Source organism: Clytia hemisphaerica, unplaced genomic scaffold (genome assembly GCF_902728285.1).
Source record: "Clytia hemisphaerica strain Z4C2 unplaced genomic scaffold, Clytia hemisphaerica genome assembly, whole genome shotgun sequence".
In the NCBI taxonomy this organism is placed as follows: Eukaryota; Metazoa; Cnidaria; class Hydrozoa; order Leptothecata; family Clytiidae; genus Clytia; species Clytia hemisphaerica.
Genome location: NW_027104189.1, coordinates 240,119 through 261,853, shown reverse-complemented (window position 1 = coordinate 261,853; position 21,735 = coordinate 240,119). Strand labels below are relative to the sequence as shown.

The window sequence follows — 21,735 nt, the reverse complement described above, 5'->3', positions numbered from 1 at the left end:
ATTAAACACGACGATCTCGACAAGGCTAACATCCTACAAAAACAGTTTTGCAGCGTCTTTACCAATGAGCCCCCAGGAACGATTCCCGATTTTCCTACACGAACGGAGATTCAAGTTGAGAACATCATCATAACAGAAGATATAATGAGAAAACGGATAAAATTGCTGGACGTGAGTAAATCCTTCGGTCCGGATGATATACACCAGAAAATGTTAGTTGATGGAAGATGGCACATGTGACTCCAATTTATAAAAACAAGGGTGCCCAAAACCTTGCGATCTACATCAACGACCTCCCTGACGATGTGCTGTCTTCGATTCTCCTATTTGCTGACGACACGAAGACTTTCAGAGAAGTCAACTCGATTGAGGACTCATTGGCTATCCAACAAGACATACACAAACTTGAAAAGTGGTCAAATGATTGGCTATTAAGATTTCACCCAGATAAGTGCCACGTTCTCACTCTCGGTAAATATTGGAATATTGTCCACGCGCACCCTTATTCACTTAGAGGTGAACAACTTGAACATGTTTTCGTTGAAAAAGATCTCGGTGTTCTGATAGACTCTGACTTATCCTTTGAAGAACACATATCAAAACAAGTGAAAAAAGCAAATTCCATTCTAGGAGTCATCAGAAGAGGTTTCGAAGACCTTAGCATTAAAACTTTCTTCACTTTGTACACAACCTTTGTCCGGCCTCATCTCGAGTATGCCCAATCTGTATGGTCATCAAAACTACGTAAGGACATCAACTTAATTGAGGGCGTTCAACGACGTGCCACTAGGATGGTCAGAAGTAATCTACCATACGAGCAGCGCCTACGAAAACTTGACTTGCCTTCTCTCGAATTCAGAAGACACTTCGGAGACATGGTTCAGATCTACAAACACTTGTACTTCTACGATAAGGACACCACAGTTGGAAAGTTTATTCGCAGTATGCGTCCAACTCGAATTCACGATTACGAACTGATACCAAACTTTGCAGACGATGGATTTAGAGGTGACAAAGTCGTTTTACTATCGATGTGTGACAGCAAGGAATCAGCTACCAAAAGAGACTGTTAACGCTACTAGCATCAAAGCGTTCAAAGAAGAACTAACCAAGGCATGGATGGAACATCCATTGCGCTACGAATCAAGATCTTTGTAATTGTAGACGATAGATCGGTTTAGAGGCCCTGGTGTGCCTGGACTGTAAATCTTCAAAAAAAAAATCAATCCCAAAGATTGTTACAAACAGTGTCATTTCTTGTAACACCACAGAATTAGAGGAGGGGTGTCGACATTAGACCAACTTACGGTACTAAACAGTGTCATTTCCTGTAACGCCACAGAATTAGAGGAGGGGTGTCGACATTAGACCAACTTACGGTACTTTTGCTTAATTACTTCACTGACGTGTAAGAACATTGAAAGATCATTACCGTTTCCTAATTAACTCAAAAGGAAATAGATTTTACATTTGGATTTTCTTTCTCTCATTTCAAAGAAATGACGTATGACGTATTTCTTGTTGTCAAAGTACTTTGAAAATATTTTAAGGAAAGTAAACTTCTTTGAAGACTATTGAACGCATTATCTTGTTTCAAAATAGAGCTTTATAACACTGAAAAATGGAAGCAACTACATTGGAGAAAGGTAAGTACATTGATCTTGGTTTGCCGGAGGATAAAACACCCATGTTGTTATCTGATTACAAGGCAGGCAGTCGATGGGAATGGAAAAGGACGAGAAAATATAATGATGAAATGGAAAAACGAAATAACGAATTGTCAAGTAAACAACTTAAAAGAGAAGCTTCAAAATACCTCGAAAAGTATTCAAAGAAAGCTGAACAAAAGGAAATGCCAACACCAAGAATTCGAGGTCGAAGAATTTCTCCGCTCGTCCCAAAGGTAAAAACACAGAAGTCAGAAAAACCTAACGTTGTAGGCGATAAAACTGTCACTTTGGGAACAAAAGATGAAGTTTATGCGACTGGTGATGCAGGGTTGCTTGGAGCTGTTTTGGAAGCATATAATCATCATTGGAATCTCAAAATTTCTCCTGATGATTTTTGGATCCCTGTTGCAATTCGTGTTGGTAGGAAAATCAATGATAATGCTAAGGAGGACAAAGTTAGAGATTTCTTTGTTGATTTCGAAGGCAAAAAAGAAATTGTTATTTTTACTAACGCAGAGACAATTCATGAAGTCGATTATGTCTGGTTATTTAAAGAATTTTCACAAAACATAAAAAATCTCATCAAAAAACCAGAGTACAACGACCTGATGACTGCTAGTTTTTCCACTTCGACTCAGATAACAAAAATCGCCTCCCAAATCAATATAATGTCCTCGTTACAAGAATATTTTGAATATACCATGGTAACTCGGTGTGGGATCAAAGGGGTCGAAATGCTGGGAACATTAGAAGACTGGAAATCACTCATTACAAAAATTGATCAACTTGCTGAATTGCTCAAACCTCTTGAAGATGTCTTGAAGCTTTCTTATTGGTTTAAGATCGTAAGGGAAGTGTATGTGAATTTGTTGGCAACATTTGAAGGCAATCTAGATATTGGTTGGTGGAGCAGAATTATTTCGACGGACAACCATGGCTCTGGCGCATGTAAATACATGGGTTGGATCTTTCAATTTCTACAAGGTATGTAAAAAAAATTGTTAACTTCCTTTGTGACAGGCTGGGGACTTCAAAACTGGTCGTATTCGGCTGAAATTTAGCTTATTAATCTTTGGGCGAATCCCTGGGGTAATTTTTTTTCATTTTTTCAAAATTTTGATTTTTAAGAGCGCGGTCACGAGTGTTAGCCCCAAAATGAGACTGAAAGTTTGGAGCAGGCTAGAGACTTCAGAATGATACGATTTGGTTGAAGTTGGTTAGAATTGGACGTTCGACAGTGTTTCAGAATCAGATTTTTTATTAAAGGTTTTACTTTTTGAAAAAAGATTGTGAATCAAAATTTATGAGTAAGCAAACGATATCAATCTTATTTAAAAACCTTTAAATCTTAAATTTTTGAAGTTTCTTTGAGTTAACTCTCACTCTCACAAAAGTACAAAACTTTTGGAAATGAATTATTTCTGCGATATATTGCACCCTCAGCAAGTACGTAAGTAAGCTTTTCTTTAAATCTAGATGAACGTGGCTTCGATAATTTATCAAAAATGCAAAGTTCGATAACGAGCGTGCCGATGAAAATAACATACGATCCACGAGCCAAAGGAGAACAAAGTGCACTTGTTGCAGGTAAGCTATCGTAACAATAACTGCTAAGAACCAGCCTCAACAAGCTAAGAACAATGAGATGTCATAAAGGGATAAGAAAATTCTGATTTCAATGAAATCAAAAAGAATCATACTTGAAATCAGGGAAAAAAGTCAAAGATCAAGATAAACAGTAAAATTACATAAAAAAACATCTTTTTCAGGGCCAGTTGGATTTACAATCGAAGAAGGAAATAAAGATTCGAAAAATGTTCCAACAATTCGACCGTACATTGGATGGGCTTTGTTGCTACCAAAGAATTCAGCATTTAGATGAAACTAGAGGTCGCAGCCGTCATCAAAGACGGCTTTTCACTAAATTTAATTAGCTTAATTGAAAACAACACTTTCTTATAATATATTTCGATAGCCATCTCGAAAATAAGCCTTTATCCCTACTGCGCGGTGATTCAATTCCCAAAAGCGGTTTTCGTGATGGCGTAATTGGCGTTTTTTTCAAGTTCGTGATTTCGTGATTTAAGATTTTAAAGTGCGTGATTGATTGTGTGATCGGAGGAACCAACGTGATCAACGTGATGGTGATAAAAAGGAAATATAACTCGTGATAACATGATTTGAAAATTTTTTTAGCGTGATTGCGTTAATTGAAAGGTGACTGTGGGGGTCTCGTCAATTGTCTCGTATCTTAAAATTTAGATGATGACTGTTAAATGTGCTTTGAGTAATGCTATTTTTTCTCTATTTTGCAATTAATTTTGTAATGTGTTAATGATTTTTAACAAGGGGATTTGACTGTATTCGTATTTTGAATAAAGCAGGCAGAGAACTGTTGCTTTTGAATGAAACAATACCTCATAATAAAAGGCCCGCGAGTGCTAAAATCGCTAGCGAAAACAAAAACGCTGCAGAGAAAGGCTTCAGACACATACGGCTATTATTATATAGATAACTAACTGATTGTAACCATTTCTTATGTTGACCAATTGAAACCCACATATGTTATACATTGGAAACTAGATTCAAGTTGTTTTTTTACATCGAGTACACGTTTTTTTTATAAGAACGTCAAAAATTTTCGAAGCCTTCGGATGTTCTTAGTTTTTTGGATTTTTTGAGCATTTTAATGTAATTTCTTCATAAAATGCATGTTTTTAAGAATGTTCTTAGAATGTTCTTAAATTTTTGGGCCTCGAAGCCTTATGTTCTTATATAGTTTGTTCTTATAAAAAAAAACATGTAATGATTTTGTTTTAAGAAAAGATACAAAAGGTTCACAAAGTCAATTTGTCTGTATAAAACAAATTTTTGATAATTTTGATTGAGTCTTCCGAAATTAAAGAATATATGGTCATTGAATAATCTCATAACCGATCACCATTGCTAAGGCATATGATGATCTGAAAAGTTTCTCCAGCGAAATTTTACAAAACCGCGTTCGGGGTCTGGGAAAAAGCTATGACACGTGACCAGATACCGGTATCCGATTGGCCCGCAGTTTTCAAAATTTATTTATCATTTTATAGGAAACAACTTTTTGTAAGAACTAAAGTAGCAAAAACCTCTATATCTTTTGAAGTATTGACAATTTTCCAAGAATTTTTTTAGATGATAACAGGTAATTGTACATGGAACAATCTGAATCTTCACCTGCCAAAAATACTAATTTTTTTTGCTGCTGGAATGCCCTTTGAGCACCTGAAAATATCATGGCTACGAAACCGTAAACAGTATCATTTAATTTGGAGTTTTTAGACCTTTTCAAGCTAAGAAAATACTTTCCAGAACTTAGAGTTGGTATTTGTTTATCTTCCAAATCTATTAAAAAGTTCTCATGAAAGGTTTTTGAAGTCTGATTGCAAAAAGTATGCAACCCAAAAAACTGATCATCAAAACCGCTTGAAAAAGCTCAACAAACATAAATTTTCACCAATATTTTATCCAAGAAGAGTATACAAATATCCAACAATATAATTAGAGTCAAACTAGTCAACCTCTTGGCTTGGCGTTTGAATCAATTTTTTTGTCGGTTGAATGCCTGATAGATATTTCGCACACGTCAAGTTATAATTATTCTGATAAAATGCTTCATTCCTCCTAATGATCAAGCAGATAGCAGGAGAGAAGTAATCATTACATAAGAGAACATACCTGTAATAATTTGGTTGGTGTTTGAGCCTTCATTTTGAACAAAAATGAGAAAACATCAAAGCAAAATCAGTGTACAAAATACAACTCTCAAAACAGTCTTTCAAAGCTTTTAGGTCAATAAGTATGAGCAGCCACTTCTGTGGGTGTATGTCAGAGCTACACTAAACTAAATAAACAACATTTGAAACATTGAACTTTCCTTTATAAGTCTCAAAATCCATAAAAATAATCAAAACATTGACCAAGAGCCAAAACGTGAATTTCAGGCGCCATCTTGGATTTGGTTCGGAGCAAAAAAGCCACGGTCGCAGTAGAATCGGTTTTCTTTATCCCACGCATCCAAAGACGGCCCGAGAAAATCGATAAAATTAATGCGAATGCCCGCGATTGAATCGTGAAAAGTACTCTGAAATTTCAGAGTGTCGGCCATCAAAGAAAACCCGAGAACCTTCGCAGGTCTTCTTGCAGAACCATTCCCTTTAGAGCGCATGCGTGGAATGCGTGGAGCACGAAGAGCTGCTTGGAGGTTAGGTCATTGAATACCTGCAAAAAATGCATTAATTTTGTGTTTCACTCACCGAAGCAAAGATTTTCAAAAACTTTAACTTTAAACAGGTAAAAAACGATGATTTGCATCACAGAATTATTATCAGATAGAATGAATTCATGCTTTTCTCCTCAAAATGAAGCGTGTTTGTAAGGGGTCCCTTAGTTGCAATGGGAATTCTATTATACGCGTGTAATAATAATTTCATTTCTTTGTTCTTATCGTATTTTAATTGCATATTTTCTCATGCTTGGTTGGATATTCTTTTGAATTTTTAAAATATTATGCACATAATTTGATTATTTTCAACTGGAAATTTCGGGCACTTCGGTCCCCTCAATGCAAATAAGAATTACATATTTGAAATCAGCTCATTTTATAGATTCACCAGTGTTGAAAACTATTTGAAAAAGCACTTCTAAGAAAAGAAATTTGGGTGTCAAGTTTTCACCTAAATTAGTTATTCTTTCCGTATAGACTAAAATTAATTTTAGGAGTTAAAATCGATGAAATCACTAAATTTCAGCTCCTAAAATTTCAGATTGTAAGCTAAAATAGATTAGTAAATATCAATGGTTTTCCAAAACTAAAAACTTCGTAACTGAGAAAAATACCGTGCAAACATACCCTTATAAAGAGATTTCTATCCACGCATCAGATTTTGAGAAACTGTTTTTACGACCAATAATCACTTTACAAAGGGAATCTGAATAGATGATGAAGTAGCCAAAGTGTGATATTATTCTATCTGATAACAGTTCACTGTTTGCATATTATTCCTAAACGGGCAATAAATTTCAAGTTAATTCAAGTACACAGTGACAATCTAGCCTGAGAATCCAAGCGTTAAACTTTTTTCACAGTCTAGTTTATGATATTTTTGCTGCTGGTTTAACGCTTGGCGCAGGTAACTCGCCTGCAGGGAGATTTTTCCCTGCAATGCAGGTTCGGTCTGATTGGCCAGCTTTCGGCGTATTACTTAGCAGTACTTTCGCGCGCATTTTGATTATTTCGATGCGCGCGCATAATTTACGGAAAAAGCTGACTCTGCAGAAAAAAGGAAAACATAGATTCATTTCAAAACAAAATGGCTGTTGGCTGGAAGTCTAAATACATGTGGCTGATGTTTTGATGTAGTTTTTAGTAGTTTTGAAAGTCTTTTAGAGCTTGTAAAAGAGTTTTTATGGTAAGTTAATTATTGCCTGGGTTTCCAAAGTTCAGAAAGTCTGTCAACAAGGGTTCACACACAGACTGTTTCAGGCACGACGGAAGCTTTTTATATCTGGTACGGCGAATGAGGAAATTTAAGCGGTTTTATAGCGATTTGACCGACGAAGAGGAAAACTTCGGGTATTTTTGTGAAAATCTGGTACGGCGGCCGCCGTACCTGCCGTACCCGTTGCGTCGTGCCTGCTGTTTATAACATTCTGTGTCAGACTAATCTACCTGCACCAAACTCTATAATTTTAGAAGTTTGTGAGGTGAGGTATTTTTTGTTTTTTCTAAGATTATGAGCTTGGATTCCCAGGCTAAGTGACAATCATGTATATTTTGTTTATTCGCCTAATAAGTGATGACTTTTGGGTATTTTCCAATCTCTGAGTTTTTGTGAAATTGAAGCTAAAGTAAACTGCTGACGTCAATAATAACCAGGACATGTTTCTATTCCTTTTTTTTATTCATTAGTTCTATTTATACTGAGACGATTAATTTGTCTGAGACGGGCAATTTAGAAAATTAGCATTCACAATAGGGAGATGACAATAGATTTGAGTCAAGAAAGTCAAGTCAATAAAAAAAGATTTCTCATGTTATACAAAGATTTTCATAAAGTGTTATATATCTATGGATAGGAAATGAAAAGTTCCATGTTCTCAGCAGGGGAAAATTTTTCCTTAGCAACGGTTGCTAGGCAACAACCGAAAAACAGTTTTTCTTGGATACGGGGTCAAAAAATTATTAAATTAAAAATTTCTCTGCTTAAAACACAGTTTTGTATCCACTGAACATTTCCTGAAATTTCAGCTCAATACCTGGCTAGATCAGTCACAATCCTTTCTCAAAGCTCAAAATACTTGTTTCTCAGAATTCGACAAAAAAGATTTTTTTCCCATGAAAATCCATGAAGTTCCATAGCATCTGGCCAGAATTTTCAGGAAAAAAGGGTGGACATCTATTAAATGAACTTCTACAAATGATTAGAAACCATATGGACACCAAATATAACATAAAAACTCTAAAATTTCAGTAAATAATCATCTAATATACTGTAAAATGTCATCGTCCGAAACAAATATTATTGCAGGTTCCTTAGGTTCATCGCTTGTATGGGTTTCAGTTGCAGGAAGAGTTTTTGGTTCCTTTGAACCTTTTTTAGCAGTTTTTTTCAGTTTCTGGTAGATTGTTAACTGTAAATCCACCCGATTGGTATGATTTTGCAGAACTTTTCCCCTTCTTTCTCAAGAAACGAAGTTTTTGACGCCGTCTGCGGTAAAGTGACGTAACCTTTCTACTTGCATGATAAATTTCTTGTTTTCCTGTTGGTAACCAGCAAGCGTATTAGGACCACAATATCTGAATTTATTCAGAATCAATCCTTGTCCTGCTGCTCCCATGTTTCAAGAAACTATTGTTTACGCTGCAGCTGTTTCAAGTTTTAACTTTCCACAAAATACGCGCTTTGGACATTTAGCCCAATGATGTTGTCGATTACTTCATTTTGATTTTGTGTATACTCTTTCAAGCATCTCTCTAAAAGTTTAGGGCATGATAGTCTTTCAAAGAGTTCAAAGGGAGCTGTCAAAGATTTTTTTCCCTTAGCAAGGACGTTTTGATGATGTTGACGATGCGATGCTGACGGTGAGGATGATTGCCCTTTTTCGAGTAAAAACACTGTTTCTCTCTTTTGTCTTCAATAGACGATTTTTCTCAATCTTATCAAAGGACCTGTTGAATTTGTCAGGTGAAAGGGTTGTAGGTGGAGTAACAGTTGAGTCTGTTGTGCAGTCAAAATCTTGTTTTCGAGACCCGAAAAACCTTTACGTTTCTTTTTATATTTACTTATCTTTTTAGTTCCAGTCAGAATAATGCCTCGTATTTCTAAAGGTATAAAAGAATGTAGAATAAGTGAAGAATATCAAAAAACAAAAAATAAAGATATTAAGCTTTTAATAAAAAACACAGATCCAAACTTGTCAAAATGATATTTGCCCTGCAGGAGCGCAGCGACTTGTGCAAATCAAAACAAACAAAATGGCAGACTGGTTATGATGATGAGCTGATTCATTGACTGGAAAAAGTGTTTTGTATGTCAAATTTTGTTTCTTGTCTTTGAAACTGAATACTAAGTAGTAATTTAGTCAGAAGTTCATTTCAGTAGTAATGATTTTAATTATTTTTCTGGAATCTTTAAAGAAATTTGCTCAAGTTTTCAAATGTACATTTGATATTTTTGTTCAAACTGTAATTTATCTTTGTCTGCTATTATATTAATAACTAGCTTTATTGTTTATAGAGCTTCTTGAGCTTTAAAGACCATCATATGGTCGTAACTCGAGAAAGTCCGTGCGTCTTAACTTGGTAAAACAAGATCCCGGGAAAGTACAAAAAAGTGGAATGTACACATATAAGTAAAGTTGAATCCAAAAGTGGTTGAATGTGTTGAATGTCAATTATATTTGCCATTCCAAATTGTGGTAAACCAGAAAAAACAACAAGTATTTTATTTAAAAAATTTTTAACAAAAAAGTACAAATTTATTCAATTTTTTTAAAAACAATAAAATGATTAAAATAAAGGAAATGCATATGTTATGGGAATAAAATGTCTATCGTAAAATCTATGTAACACCGTTTTTGAATAAAATTAATCTATTGGAGTCTAATTGGTCGTTAACCCTTTAAGTGCCGATGTCGTATATATACGACATGGGCTATATAGGAGGGCGAAGCCCTCCTGTAATGCCCAGTTTGAGTTAGAAATCGTTATTTTTGGTCGAACTCGTAGGAATTAGATTGTCCTTTATGGTCAAGCAAAAAAAAATTCAAAAGTGAGTCTTTCCAGCGAAATTTTAAGCAAAAAAGTCAAAAAAATGCAAAAAATTGACAAAAATTCACTTTTTTGAGATTCTGACCGTTTTTTGACTATTTTTGGTCAACGAGTGATCCAAGAACCTCCAAATTTGGCCCTGTTTTACTTTATTCTGTCTTCTAGTGAATTGATTTGAAATTTTACCACTGGGCACCTTTTCATCAGTTCAGTCAGGTCCGCGCAGCGGGCCTGACTGCTTTAATTCCCTAACCTACCCCCCCCCCCCTTGGCCGCCGCCCACCACGCCCTTCCTAAATCGGGCGGCGCCGAAGGCGCCCAAAAGAAAGAAGAGACTCTAAGCTATCCAACGAGCTATATACGAGCTTCTAATTCCTTCTAGATCAGGAGATATAAGCCCTTAAAGTTTGAACTAGCGATTTTTTAAAAAAAACTTAGAAAAAAGGACCCTGGCACTCAAAGGGTTAAGTGAGGGTCTCTTGATAGCAATAATCAAAGCTTCTAAATTCTTTCTTAAATGAGTTTTCTCTGGGGCATTGGAAATAATAGTCCAAGTAAATTTATGGATAGGGAATTTCTTTAAATGTTTTGCTGGTTCAGAGTTCTTTTTAATGTTCTCGTGTTCGGCCCACCTGGTCACTACATTTCTTTGTATCTCACCAACATAATTTTTACCGCAAGTACATGCACCCTCATATATCTTACAGGCAGGATGTGGGTTTTTATCTTTACAGTTAAAGAACTGCTTGACCTATTTTGTCGACCATTTTATAGCAAAGTCGACTTTATCTTTCGTGAAATTTCTGAGTTTTTGGAGGAATCGTTTAGTCAAAGATTCATTTAATTCACAAAATGGGATTTCAATCAAAATAAATTTCTTTGGTTCTTTAAATAAAAATTCTGGTATGATCCTTTCGTCATTCAATTTTTCCTCAAACTGATTTATTACACTTTCTGTGAAACGTATAGGAAAACCAGCATTTGAAAATTTTTCCCGAATGATCTGTTTCTCAAAACGAAGTTCATACTAAAGTCTGTTCACGATACGTGTGCACTCTTTTTTCTTTTACTTATAACTTTTGAAGGAAATCTTCAATCTTTATAAATTTGGTATCGTTGGAGAGATATTTGTGAGTGAAAAAATTTGAAATAAAAAAGTTAAAAAAAAAATTCTAAAAACGAAGATGAAAATGAAGAAGAAGAAAATGAAGATCTTGTAGAAAAGAGCTATAACTTTCATTTTCACGTGAGAGATTCTTTGATCTTAGGAGGTCATCACTGTGAAGAAATTTCACTCAAATATTTATTCAATATAAAGTTATGATACAAAGTTAATAAGTGATTGACCCAAAAAAAACAGCAGAAAACAGCAGAAAACAGCAGAAAAACAGCGTTTTTAGACGTCAATCAGCTTATAACTTTGTTTGATATCTTTTGACTGAATGATTATTTTTGAGAAATTTTTTCACAGTGATGACGTTCGATGATTAAGGATTCACTTCAGTGAAAATGATAGTTATAGCACTTTTCTACAAGATCTTCATTTTTTTCTTCTTCATTTTCAACTTCTTTTTTAGAATTTTTTTAATTTTTAAAGATTTTTTGATTTTAAATAGTTCCACTCATAAATATCTCTCCAACAAAACGATACCAAATTTATGAAGATTGATGAATTCCTTCGAAAGTTATAGGTAAAAGAAAAAAGAGTGCACACTTATCGTGAATGGACTTTAACCCTATTAGCCCCAAGCTTTTTTGACTTTTGTATCCCCAGGGGGGGGGGGGTAGAATCTACCACCCTCGATTATTTTCGATCTAAAAGAGCTATGGCCATGAAATTTGGTAAAGATGTTCTCCATCATGATATAATTTTCCAGGAAGAAAATAAAATTTGATGACGTTATTCAAAAACTGATAACGTCATCACAAAATTTCCACCTGTCGGAAAAAAGCCCGAATGTATGGTTTACAAAAATGTCTATTACAGTCGAACCAATAAAGATATTTCGATTCTGTTTGAAGATTCTGAAAGGTAAAAGACTGTTCTTTAACATAATTGCCGGTTTTGCAATTTCCATGAAGATTTTTTCTTAAAATCTATGCTGAAGATGAGTAAAATATTCAAAATTTGATGACATCATAAATGATGACGTCATCGTTTTCAAAAATTTTCTTTAGATTTTTTAAATTTGTATTATCAATGCCTATCACGTGTCAAAATTTGAAAATGATTGAATAAATAGTTTAGAAGTTATCAGCACTTTAAAATTTTGAGTTTTAAGGATTTTAGCTTGGTTTTATGTCATAGTAGAAGAATTATGATAGTTCTGGCACAGCATGCTCAAAGTGAGGGTGTGAAAAACGACTCAAGGTGTGAAAAATGACTCAATGTGTGAAAAACGACTCAATGTCTGAAAAACGACTCAATGTGTGAAAAACAACTCAATGTGTGAAAAATGATTCAATGTGTGAAAAATAGTGCTGAAAATGTGCTCCCACAAACCTAATTTAAGCTATGGGTAAATATTCTGTCTTTTTCATTAACGAGAAAAATGAGCTTCGTTCGAGTTTGCTATAAGATCTGGAATACTTGGTTCACTACTAGAGGATTTCTTTACTCCCTTGGATTTATATTTTTTATCTCTCTGTTAAACAATGGCAACACCAAATCAAAAAAGAAGTTTATCCTGTTCAGATGCTCCAAAGAAGAAACGGTGTTTGAGCAGAATTTCAAGGTGGAAGAATGACCGAACCTTAAATTTCAATATCGAAAACTACTTTGATCAAGAAGAGGAATTTTTTATCATAACTCAAAAACTTAGTGGGCAACATACCAACTCGATCATTTTCTCTCCTGACAAAGCTGATCTTCTCATCGCTAATGTCACTGGTTATCTTTTGGAATGGAAACGAAAGAAGTTCAAAAATGAAATGCAAAACGTGTTTTTAAGATCATGCGAGAAAAAGTCTTGCAAGTGCGGCGAGAAATGTGCGAAGGATGTTTGGAGGAATACCCAAGTCAACTTCATCACTACTGTCTCACAACGGAGACTAAGCAATTTGTAGAAGATGCATTTTCGAATCTCCTTAAAGTGGTCGATGAAGAGGAAGCCAACGAAATTTGCAACAAGACGCTACAGATGAATGATGAAATCAAATATTCCAAACAAGAACTCTTAGTTGATGAACAATGGGTCAGAAATTTGAAACAATTAATTTTAAAATATTTAAATTGTTACATTATTTTATTACTCATAATATACCGTTACATCAAATTAGAAAATAAATAAATAAAGCTATAAATGAAATAATCAAATTGTTGTCTTTACATCTGTATTGATCTCTTATAGAAAAATGAATGTCATCAATATAATAAATCAGCGTGTTAATATAATCCACGTGTTCGATTTTCTTTTGTTGGGTACAGTTCTTTACACCTTTTGCTTTCTTTGATTGAATTGAGACCAGTCTCTTTTTATCTTTGTAGTGAGCGTGATGGTACATTGAGTACATCTTCGCTTTTAACTTGATAATACTCTCATTCAGCAAAGCCTTAAAAGTAACTCACTTTTTTTAGTCTTACTTACATTAAGGCAGTTGAGCTTGACGAAAGCCTCAAATAACTTCAATAAAATACCTTGAAGACTTTCAAAAAGCGAACGTTCCCAAATTCATTCTTTACAATTAAAAATAAGACGTCATTGTTTTCTTTAATCACAATTACTGATGCCTTGGTCATTTTGTTATTACAATACTCCATTTCATTTATACATTTCTTCTAGCTTTTGTTAGTGCTAACATAACATCCTTGACCTGTTACTTTTATTCTTAAACAACGTAGCTGAAACTTAAAGCATCATATATATTATCATGATGTTTCAGTAACCCTACCTTACGCTAAATGCTTGACCTCGGGTGAAATGATTGACCCAAAGAATAAAAGAAATAAAATACAAGTATAATCTAATCAGAGAGCAATATTTTCAGAGCTTTAATAAAAATACAAGTGTCCATTACAGAGATCGATTCGTTTCATTCTTTCATTTCATCATTTGAAAATTGAATAATTTGCCGATGAATCAAAAACCGACGTTTTTCAATGGCAAAATCCAATCCTTCCTCAAAGTCCATATCTTCTTCGTCTCTAACTCTTTGCAAAGTTTGCATGATGGCTTTATGAGTTATATTCTTTTTCATTGCCCGGAGAAAAAGGATCTTGTATTTATAAATTTCATTAATTGATAAACCAGTCTCTTCGCATTCGTTGAACATAGTCTCCCAGATATTCATCGTTTCTTCATCACCTTGAGATTGTTCACTGTCATCAGAATCTTCATCATTGGATATTGACTCACTGTCTGGATAATCCTCATCTTCTTCCTCTTCAGATTCTTCAGGGTGGGCTTTTGCAACATGGCGATTGTAGTTGCTTTTTGTGGAAAAGGTCTTTTCGCAATCGTCACATTCATACATCGTCGCCCTTGGTTTTAAACATTATGAAGAAATAGAATCTTTTCTTGCCAATTTATAGGTCAAATGCAAGAGGAATCCGATAAAGGGTTTCTCTTTAGGATCTTGAATTCTTCTTCTTCAATTGGATACGCTCGTGTCTTTTTTTCTTTATTTTCTTTACAATCGATTTTGGGACTAAGCTAGCTCGATCGTATTCTACATTTCCTAGTCTATTTTATTAATTATTTTGGGACTATTACCTAATTTTTGTTTGGGATTACCTAATCCCTATTAAAGATTACCTAATCCCTCTTTAAGATTACCTAATCTAAGGCAATCCTTTTTGAGATCACCTAATCCATGTTTAAGATTACCTAATCTTTAATTGGGATTATACTGAATCCATGTTAATATGTTTTGGAGATCACCTAATCCCTGTTTAAGATTACCTAATCCTTCACTTAATCTCTCTTTGGGATTACCTAATCTCTGTTTGGGTTTACCTAATTCAAGCTAATCCTTATCTCAGATCACCTAACCCCTATTATAAGATTTTCTAATCCCTCTTTGTAATAACCTGATTCAAGTAAATCTTTTAGAGATCACCCAATCCCTTTATTACTAGATTACCTAATCCCTCTTTGGGACCAACTAATCCACCTTTTCCACAAAAAGCAACTACAATGTCCAATGATGAAGATTCTGATGACAGTGAACAATCTCAAGGTGATGAAGAAACGATAAATATCTGGGAGACTATGTTCAACGAATGCGAAGAGACTGGTTTATCAATTAATGAAATTTATAAATACAAGATCCTTTTTCTCCGGGCAATGAAAAAGAATATAACTCATAAAGCCATCATGCAAACTTTGCAAAGAGTTAGAGACGAAGAAGATATGGACTTTGAGGAAGGATTGGATTTTGCCATTGAAAAACGTCGGTTTTTGATTCATCGACAAATAATTCAATTTTCAAATGATGAAATGAAAGAATGAAACGAATCGATCTCTGTAATGGACACTTGTATTTTCATTAAAGCTCTGAATATATTGCTCTCTGGTTAGATTATACTTGTATTTTATTTCTTTTATTCTTTGGGTCAATCATTTCACCCGAGGTCAAGCATTTAGCGTAAGGTAGGGTTACTGAAACATCATGATAATATATATGATGCTTTAAGTTTCAGCTACGTTGTTTAAGAATAAAAGTAACAGGTCAAGGATGTTATGTTAGCACTAACAAAAGCTAGAAGAAATGTATAAATGAAATGGAGTATTGTAATAACAAAATGACCAAGGCATCAGTAATTGTGATTAAAGAAAACAATGACGTCTTATTTTAATTGTAAAGAATGAATTTGGGAACGTTCGCTTTTTGAAAGTCTTCAAGGTATTTTATTGAAGTTATTGAGGCTTTCGTCAAGCTCAACTGCCTTAATGTAAGTAAGACTAAAAAAAGTGAGTTACTTTTAAGGCTTTGCTGAATGAGAGTATTATCAAGTTAAAAGCGAAGATGTACTCAATGTACCATCACGCTCACTACAAAGATAAAAAGAGACTGGTCTCAATTCAATTAAAGAAAGCAAAAGGTGTAAAGAACTGTACCCAACAAAAGAAAATCGAACACGTGGATTATATTAACACGCTGATTTATTATATGATATGACATTCATTTTTCTATAAGAGATCAATACAGATGTAAAGACAACAATTTGATTATTTCATTATAGCTTTTATTTATTTATTTTCTAATTTGATGTAACGGTATATTATGAGTTAATAAAATAATTTAACAATTTAAATATTTTAAAATAATTGTTTCAAATTTCTGACCCATTGTTCATCAACTAAGAGTTCTTGTTTGGAATATTTGATTTCACCATTCATCTGTAGAGTCTTGTTGCAAATTTCGTTGGCTTCCTCTTCATCGACCACTTTAAGGATTTCGAAAATGCATCTTCTACAAATTGCTTAGTCTCCGTTGTGAGACAGTAGTGATGAAGTTGACTTGGGTAGTCCTCCAAACATCCTTCGCATATTTCTCGCCGCACTTGCAAGACTTTTTCTCGCATGATCTTAAAAAACACGTTCTGCATTTCATTTTTGAACTTCTTTCGTTTCCATTCCAAAAGATAACCAGTGACATTAGCGATGAGAAGATCAGCTTTGTCAGGAGAGAAAATGATCGAGTTGATATGTTGCCCACTAAGTTTTTGAATTATGATAAAGAATTCCTCTTCTTGATCAAAGTAGTTTTCGATATTGAAATTTAAGGTTCGGTCATTCTTCCACCTTGAAATTCTGCTCTTGAAACACCGTTTCTTCTTTGGAGCATCTGAACAGGATAAACTTCTTTTTTGATTTGGTGTTGCCATTGTTTAACAGAGAGATAGCGTAAAAAATATGAATCCAAGGGAGTAAAGAAATCCTCTAGTAGTGAACCAAGTATTCCAGATCTCAGAGCAAACTCGAACGAAGCTCATTTTTCTCGTTAATGAAAAAGACAGAATATTTACCCATAGCTTAAATTAGGTTTGTGGGAGCACATTTTCAGCATCATTTTTCACACATTGAATCATTTTTCACACATTGAGTCATTTTTCACACATTGAGTCGTTTTTCAGACATTGAGTCGTTTTTCACACATTGAGTCGTTTTTCACACCTTGAGTCGTTTTTCACACCCTCACTTTGAGCATGCTGTGCCAGAACTATCATAATTCTTCTACTTGTCATGTTTCACATTAAAGTCATAAAACCTGATCTGGACAACCTATGACCCTAAAATTGTGTACAAGTACTCTTAATAAGATTTTATTAAAAGTCAGAAAGTTTCAAGTCGTTTGAAAAATTTTTCTCCGAGATATAAACAAAAGAACTCCAGCGTGGTAGATTCTACCCCCCTCCCTTAATACGATATGATCGATTGAGATCTCCATTGATTGCATTGCGTTTATATAGTTTGGGTACTTTAGATGACCAGTGAGTTGGAAATTTCTTAGGTTTACGATAAACCGATGTGTTGACTTTGGTATCAATGACTGTTTCCATATTGGTGTCAAGAAATTTTGTCGGATGTCTCTCTATTGTGAAACGGATATTTTTGTGATACTTGGAACAAGTTATTTGGCTCGGAAATTTTTCTACGAACTATGACGTCATCTACTCATCTACATATCGTTTATAAAATGTGGGTTTATGGACGGCTTTTACAACTTCTTTTTACAATATCTTTCTTACTAAAATGGAAAAAGAAGTTTTATAAACGATATGTAGATGACGTCATTGTTAAATTAAATAATTAAATCAATCAATTATTCCTGATTAAAAGGAAAGCCTTATTTTTTATAAGAATTGTTCTAATAAAGTAGAAGAGGTATTGGTATTGACTTTGACTTTTTTTGATGTTTCACTGACGTGTAATATAACGTTGTTATTGAAAGCTCATTAACTCAAAAGGAAGTAAATTTTGCAGTTCAATCTTGTTTCTCTCATTTTTCTACGAAACGTACTGACGTATTTGTTGTTGTCAAAGTACTTTAAAAGAATTTGGAAATATGCTCAGAAAATTATACTTCTTTGAAGACTATTGACAGCACTATCTTGTTTCAAAAAAGAGCTTTAAAACATACAAAACATGGAAGCAACTACGTTGAAGAAAGGTAGGTACATTGATCTTGGTTTGCCGGAGGATAAAACACCCATGTTGTTATCTGATTACAAGGCAGGCAATCGATGGGAATGGAAAAGGACGAAGACATATCATAGTGAAATGGAAAAACGAAACCACGAATTGTCAGGTAAACAACCTAAAGGACAAGCTTCAGAATACCTCGAAAAGTATTCAAAGGAAGCTGAACAAAAGGAAATGCCTACACCAAGACGAGGTCGAAGAATTTCTCCGCTCGTCCCGAAGGAAAAAACACAGACGTCAGAAAAACCTAACATTGTAGGAGATAAAACTGTCGCTTTGGGAACAAAAGATGAAGTTTATGCGACTGGTGATGTAGGGTTGCTTGGAGCTGTTTTGGAAGCATATAATCATCATTGGAATCTCAAAATCTCTCCTGATGATTTTTGGATCCCTGTTGCAATTCGTGTTGGCTGGAAAATCAATGATAATGCTAAGGAGGACAAAGTTAGAGATTTCTTTGTTGATTTCGAAGGCAAAAAAGAAATTGTCATTTTTCCTAACGCAGAGACAATTCATGAAGTCGATTATGTCTGGTTATTTGAAGAATTTTCACAAAACATAGAAAATCTCATCAAAAAGCCAGAGTACAACGACCTGATGACTGCTAGTTTTTCCACTTCGACTCCAGTCACAAAAATCGCCTCCCAAATCAATATAATGTCCTCGTTACAAGAATATTTTGCATATACGGTGGTGACTCAGTGTGGGATCAAAGGCGTCGAAATGCTGGGAACATTAGAAGACTGGAAATCACTCATTACAAAAATTGATCAACTTGCTGAATTGCTCAAACCTCTTGAAGATGTCTTGAAGCTTTCTTATTGGTTTAAGATCGTAAGGGAAGTGTATGTGAATCTGTTGGCAACATTTGAAGGCAATCAAGATATTGGTTGGTGGAGCAGAATTATTTCGACAGACAACCATGGCTCTGGCGAATGTAATTACATGGGTTGGATCTTTCAATTTCTACAAGGTATGTAAAAGAAATTCTTAACTTCCTTTGTGCCAGGCTGGGGACTTCAAAACTGGTCATATTCGGCTGAAATTTGGCACACTTAATCCTTGGGCGAATCCCTGGAGCAATTCTTCTTCATTTTTGCAAAATTTAGATTTTTAAGGGCATGGTCACGAGTGTGAGCTCTAAAATGAGGCTGAAACTTTGGAGCAGGCTAGAGACTTCAAAAATGATCCGATTTGGCTGAAGTTGGTTAGAATTGGACGTTGGATAGTGTTTCAGAACTCAGATTTAAAAAGTTTACATAGAACAGATTTTATTAAAGGTTTTACTTTTGAAAAAGCTTCTGAATCAAGATTCATGAGTAAGCAAACGGTATTACTCTTATTTAAAAACCTTTAAATCTTAAATTTTTGAAGTTTCTTTGGCCCGATCAACAAGCTTTGAACATGTTTTCTAAGTTAACTCTCACTCTCACGAAAGTACAAAACTTTTGGAAATGAATTTTTTCTGCGATATATTGCACTGACAGCAAGAACGTAAGTAAACTTTTTTTAATCTAGGTAAACGTGGCTTCCATAATTTATCAAAAATGCAAAGTTCGATAACGAGCGTGCCAATGAAAATAACGTACGATCCACAATCCGAAGGAGAACAAAGTGCTCTTGTGTCAGGTAAGCTATCACAGATTTCTATATCAAAAACTGTTAAGAACCAGGTTCAACAAGCTAAGAGCAATGTGATGTCAAAAAGGGACAAGAAAATTCTGATTTCAATAACATCAAGAAGAATTAAACGTGAAATATGGAAAAATAGTCAAAGAACAAGATAACACAACAATACAATTGCATTAAAAACACATCTTTTTTCAGGACCAGTTGGATTTACAATCGAAGAAGGAAATGAAGATTCGAAAAATGTTCCAACAATTCGACCGTACATTGGATGGGCTTTGTTGCTACCAAAGAATTCCGGATTTAGATGAAACTAGCGGTGCCAGACGTCGTCAAAGACGGCTTTTCACTAAATTTCATTAGCTCGATTGAAGGCAACACTTCTTATAATATATTTCGATAGCCACCTCGAAAATAGCCTTTATCCCTACTGCGCGGTGATTCAATTCCCAAAAGCGGTTTTCGTGATGGCGTAATTGGCGTTTTTTTCAAGTTGATGATTTCGTGATTTAAGGTTTTAAAGTACGTGATTGCATGATCGGATGAACCAACGTGATCAAAGTGATCGTGATAGAAAGGAACTTTGACTCGTGATAAAGTGATTAGGAAATTTCTTTGGCGTGATTGCGTGATTTGAAAGTTGACTAGGGGGGGGGGGGGGGTCTCGTCAATTGTCTCATATCGTAAAATTTGATGAGATATCTGTTAAATGTGCTATTTTAAAATGCTATTTTTTCTTTATTTTACAATTAATTTTGTGACATGTTAATGATTTTCACCATGGGGATTTGACTGTATTCGTATTTTGAATAAAGCAGGCAGAGAACTGTTGCTTTTTAACAAAACAATACCTCCTAATAAAAGTCATGCTAAAATCGCTAGCGAAAACAAAAACGCTGCAGAAAAAGGCTTCAGACACGTATGGCTATCATTATATAGATAACTAACTGATTGTAACCATTTATTATTTTGACCGCCTTGAAACCCACATATGTTATGCATTGAAAACTAGATTCAAGTTGTTTTTTACATCGAGTAATGATTTTGTTTTAAGAAAAGATTCAAAATTTGTTATTTATGATATTAAAGCTTTTATATCTATAAATCGTGTTGGTAACTTTTTTCCAAAAAGGTGACTCAGTCTACTTCACTAGACTCAGCCTCTTTCATAAGAATCATCTCATAACACAATCTGGTCAAAAGTAGACTCAAACCCAAGGCAACCGTAAACATGCCTCGACCTTATTATTCACGCTAACGCTTTACACGTTTTTTTAATAAGAACATCCAAAATTTTTGAAGCGTTCGGAAGTACTTAACCTTTCGAGTTTTAAGTCTAAAAATATTCTTAACATTTAATGTTCTTAAAATTTTTTAGTATCTTCGTCCATTTTCCTAAGAAATTGGATGATCTAGGGTCTACAATAATGTTCTTAACTTGTCTTAACAATTTGATCCTCGAAGCCTTATGTTCTTATATAGTTTGTTCTTATAAAAAAAAACGTGTTCTCATCATAAATAAATGCTGCCATCGACTGTTTCTTAAAATAGAAGTTCCCCTTCCAATGCTGATGATGCAATGATAATATCTTATTTCGGTTTGTTTGTTTTTTCTAGAATTTTTTTTTCAGTGTCTTTGAAGAAAGAAAGGTAATAACGTAGTAAGTACTTTTGAAATGTAATGGAAGCCAGACTTTCTAAGCAACCGAATAGAAATACTTTAAAGAAATAGAGTGTTGCATGCGTTGAAACTATTGCATTTTATTGATAAGTAAAAACAAGATCAGCGTGCCATGAGAATCACACTTTAGTCTTTCTTTGAAATACAAGAAAAATTGTATTCGTCTAAAATGACTTCTATTTAAATACTTAAAAGACAAAATATATTTTATACATTTCATGCACTTTGATACTTACGTTACCATCAGCGGGCTAACGCATCCGGCCTACTACGGTACAGGGTTGTGGGTAAGTAGAGAAA

At 34.4% G+C, this 21,735-nt stretch overlaps 2 protein-coding genes across 2 annotated transcripts; both read left to right on the top strand.

Moving 5' to 3' along the window:
* Positions 1-1,536: 1,536 nt before the first annotated feature.
* On the top strand, positions 1,537-3,566 carry LOC136815011 (uncharacterized). The gene is made up of 3 exons (XM_067071445.1): positions 1,537-2,654; positions 3,147-3,257; positions 3,440-3,566. Exons 1-3 carry the CDS (start codon positions 1,622-1,624, stop codon positions 3,550-3,552), a joined length of 1,257 nt encoding a protein of 418 aa, XP_066927546.1. The 5' UTR covers positions 1,537-1,621; the 3' UTR covers positions 3,553-3,566.
* A 14,360-nt stretch (positions 3,567-17,926) lies between these two features.
* Positions 17,927-20,832, top strand: LOC136814962 (uncharacterized). The gene is made up of 3 exons (XM_067071386.1): positions 17,927-19,098; positions 19,644-19,754; positions 19,953-20,832. Exons 1-3 carry the CDS (start codon positions 18,069-18,071, stop codon positions 20,063-20,065), a joined length of 1,254 nt encoding a protein of 417 aa, XP_066927487.1. The 5' UTR covers positions 17,927-18,068; the 3' UTR covers positions 20,066-20,832.
* The last annotated feature ends 903 nt before the right edge of the window (positions 20,833-21,735 follow it).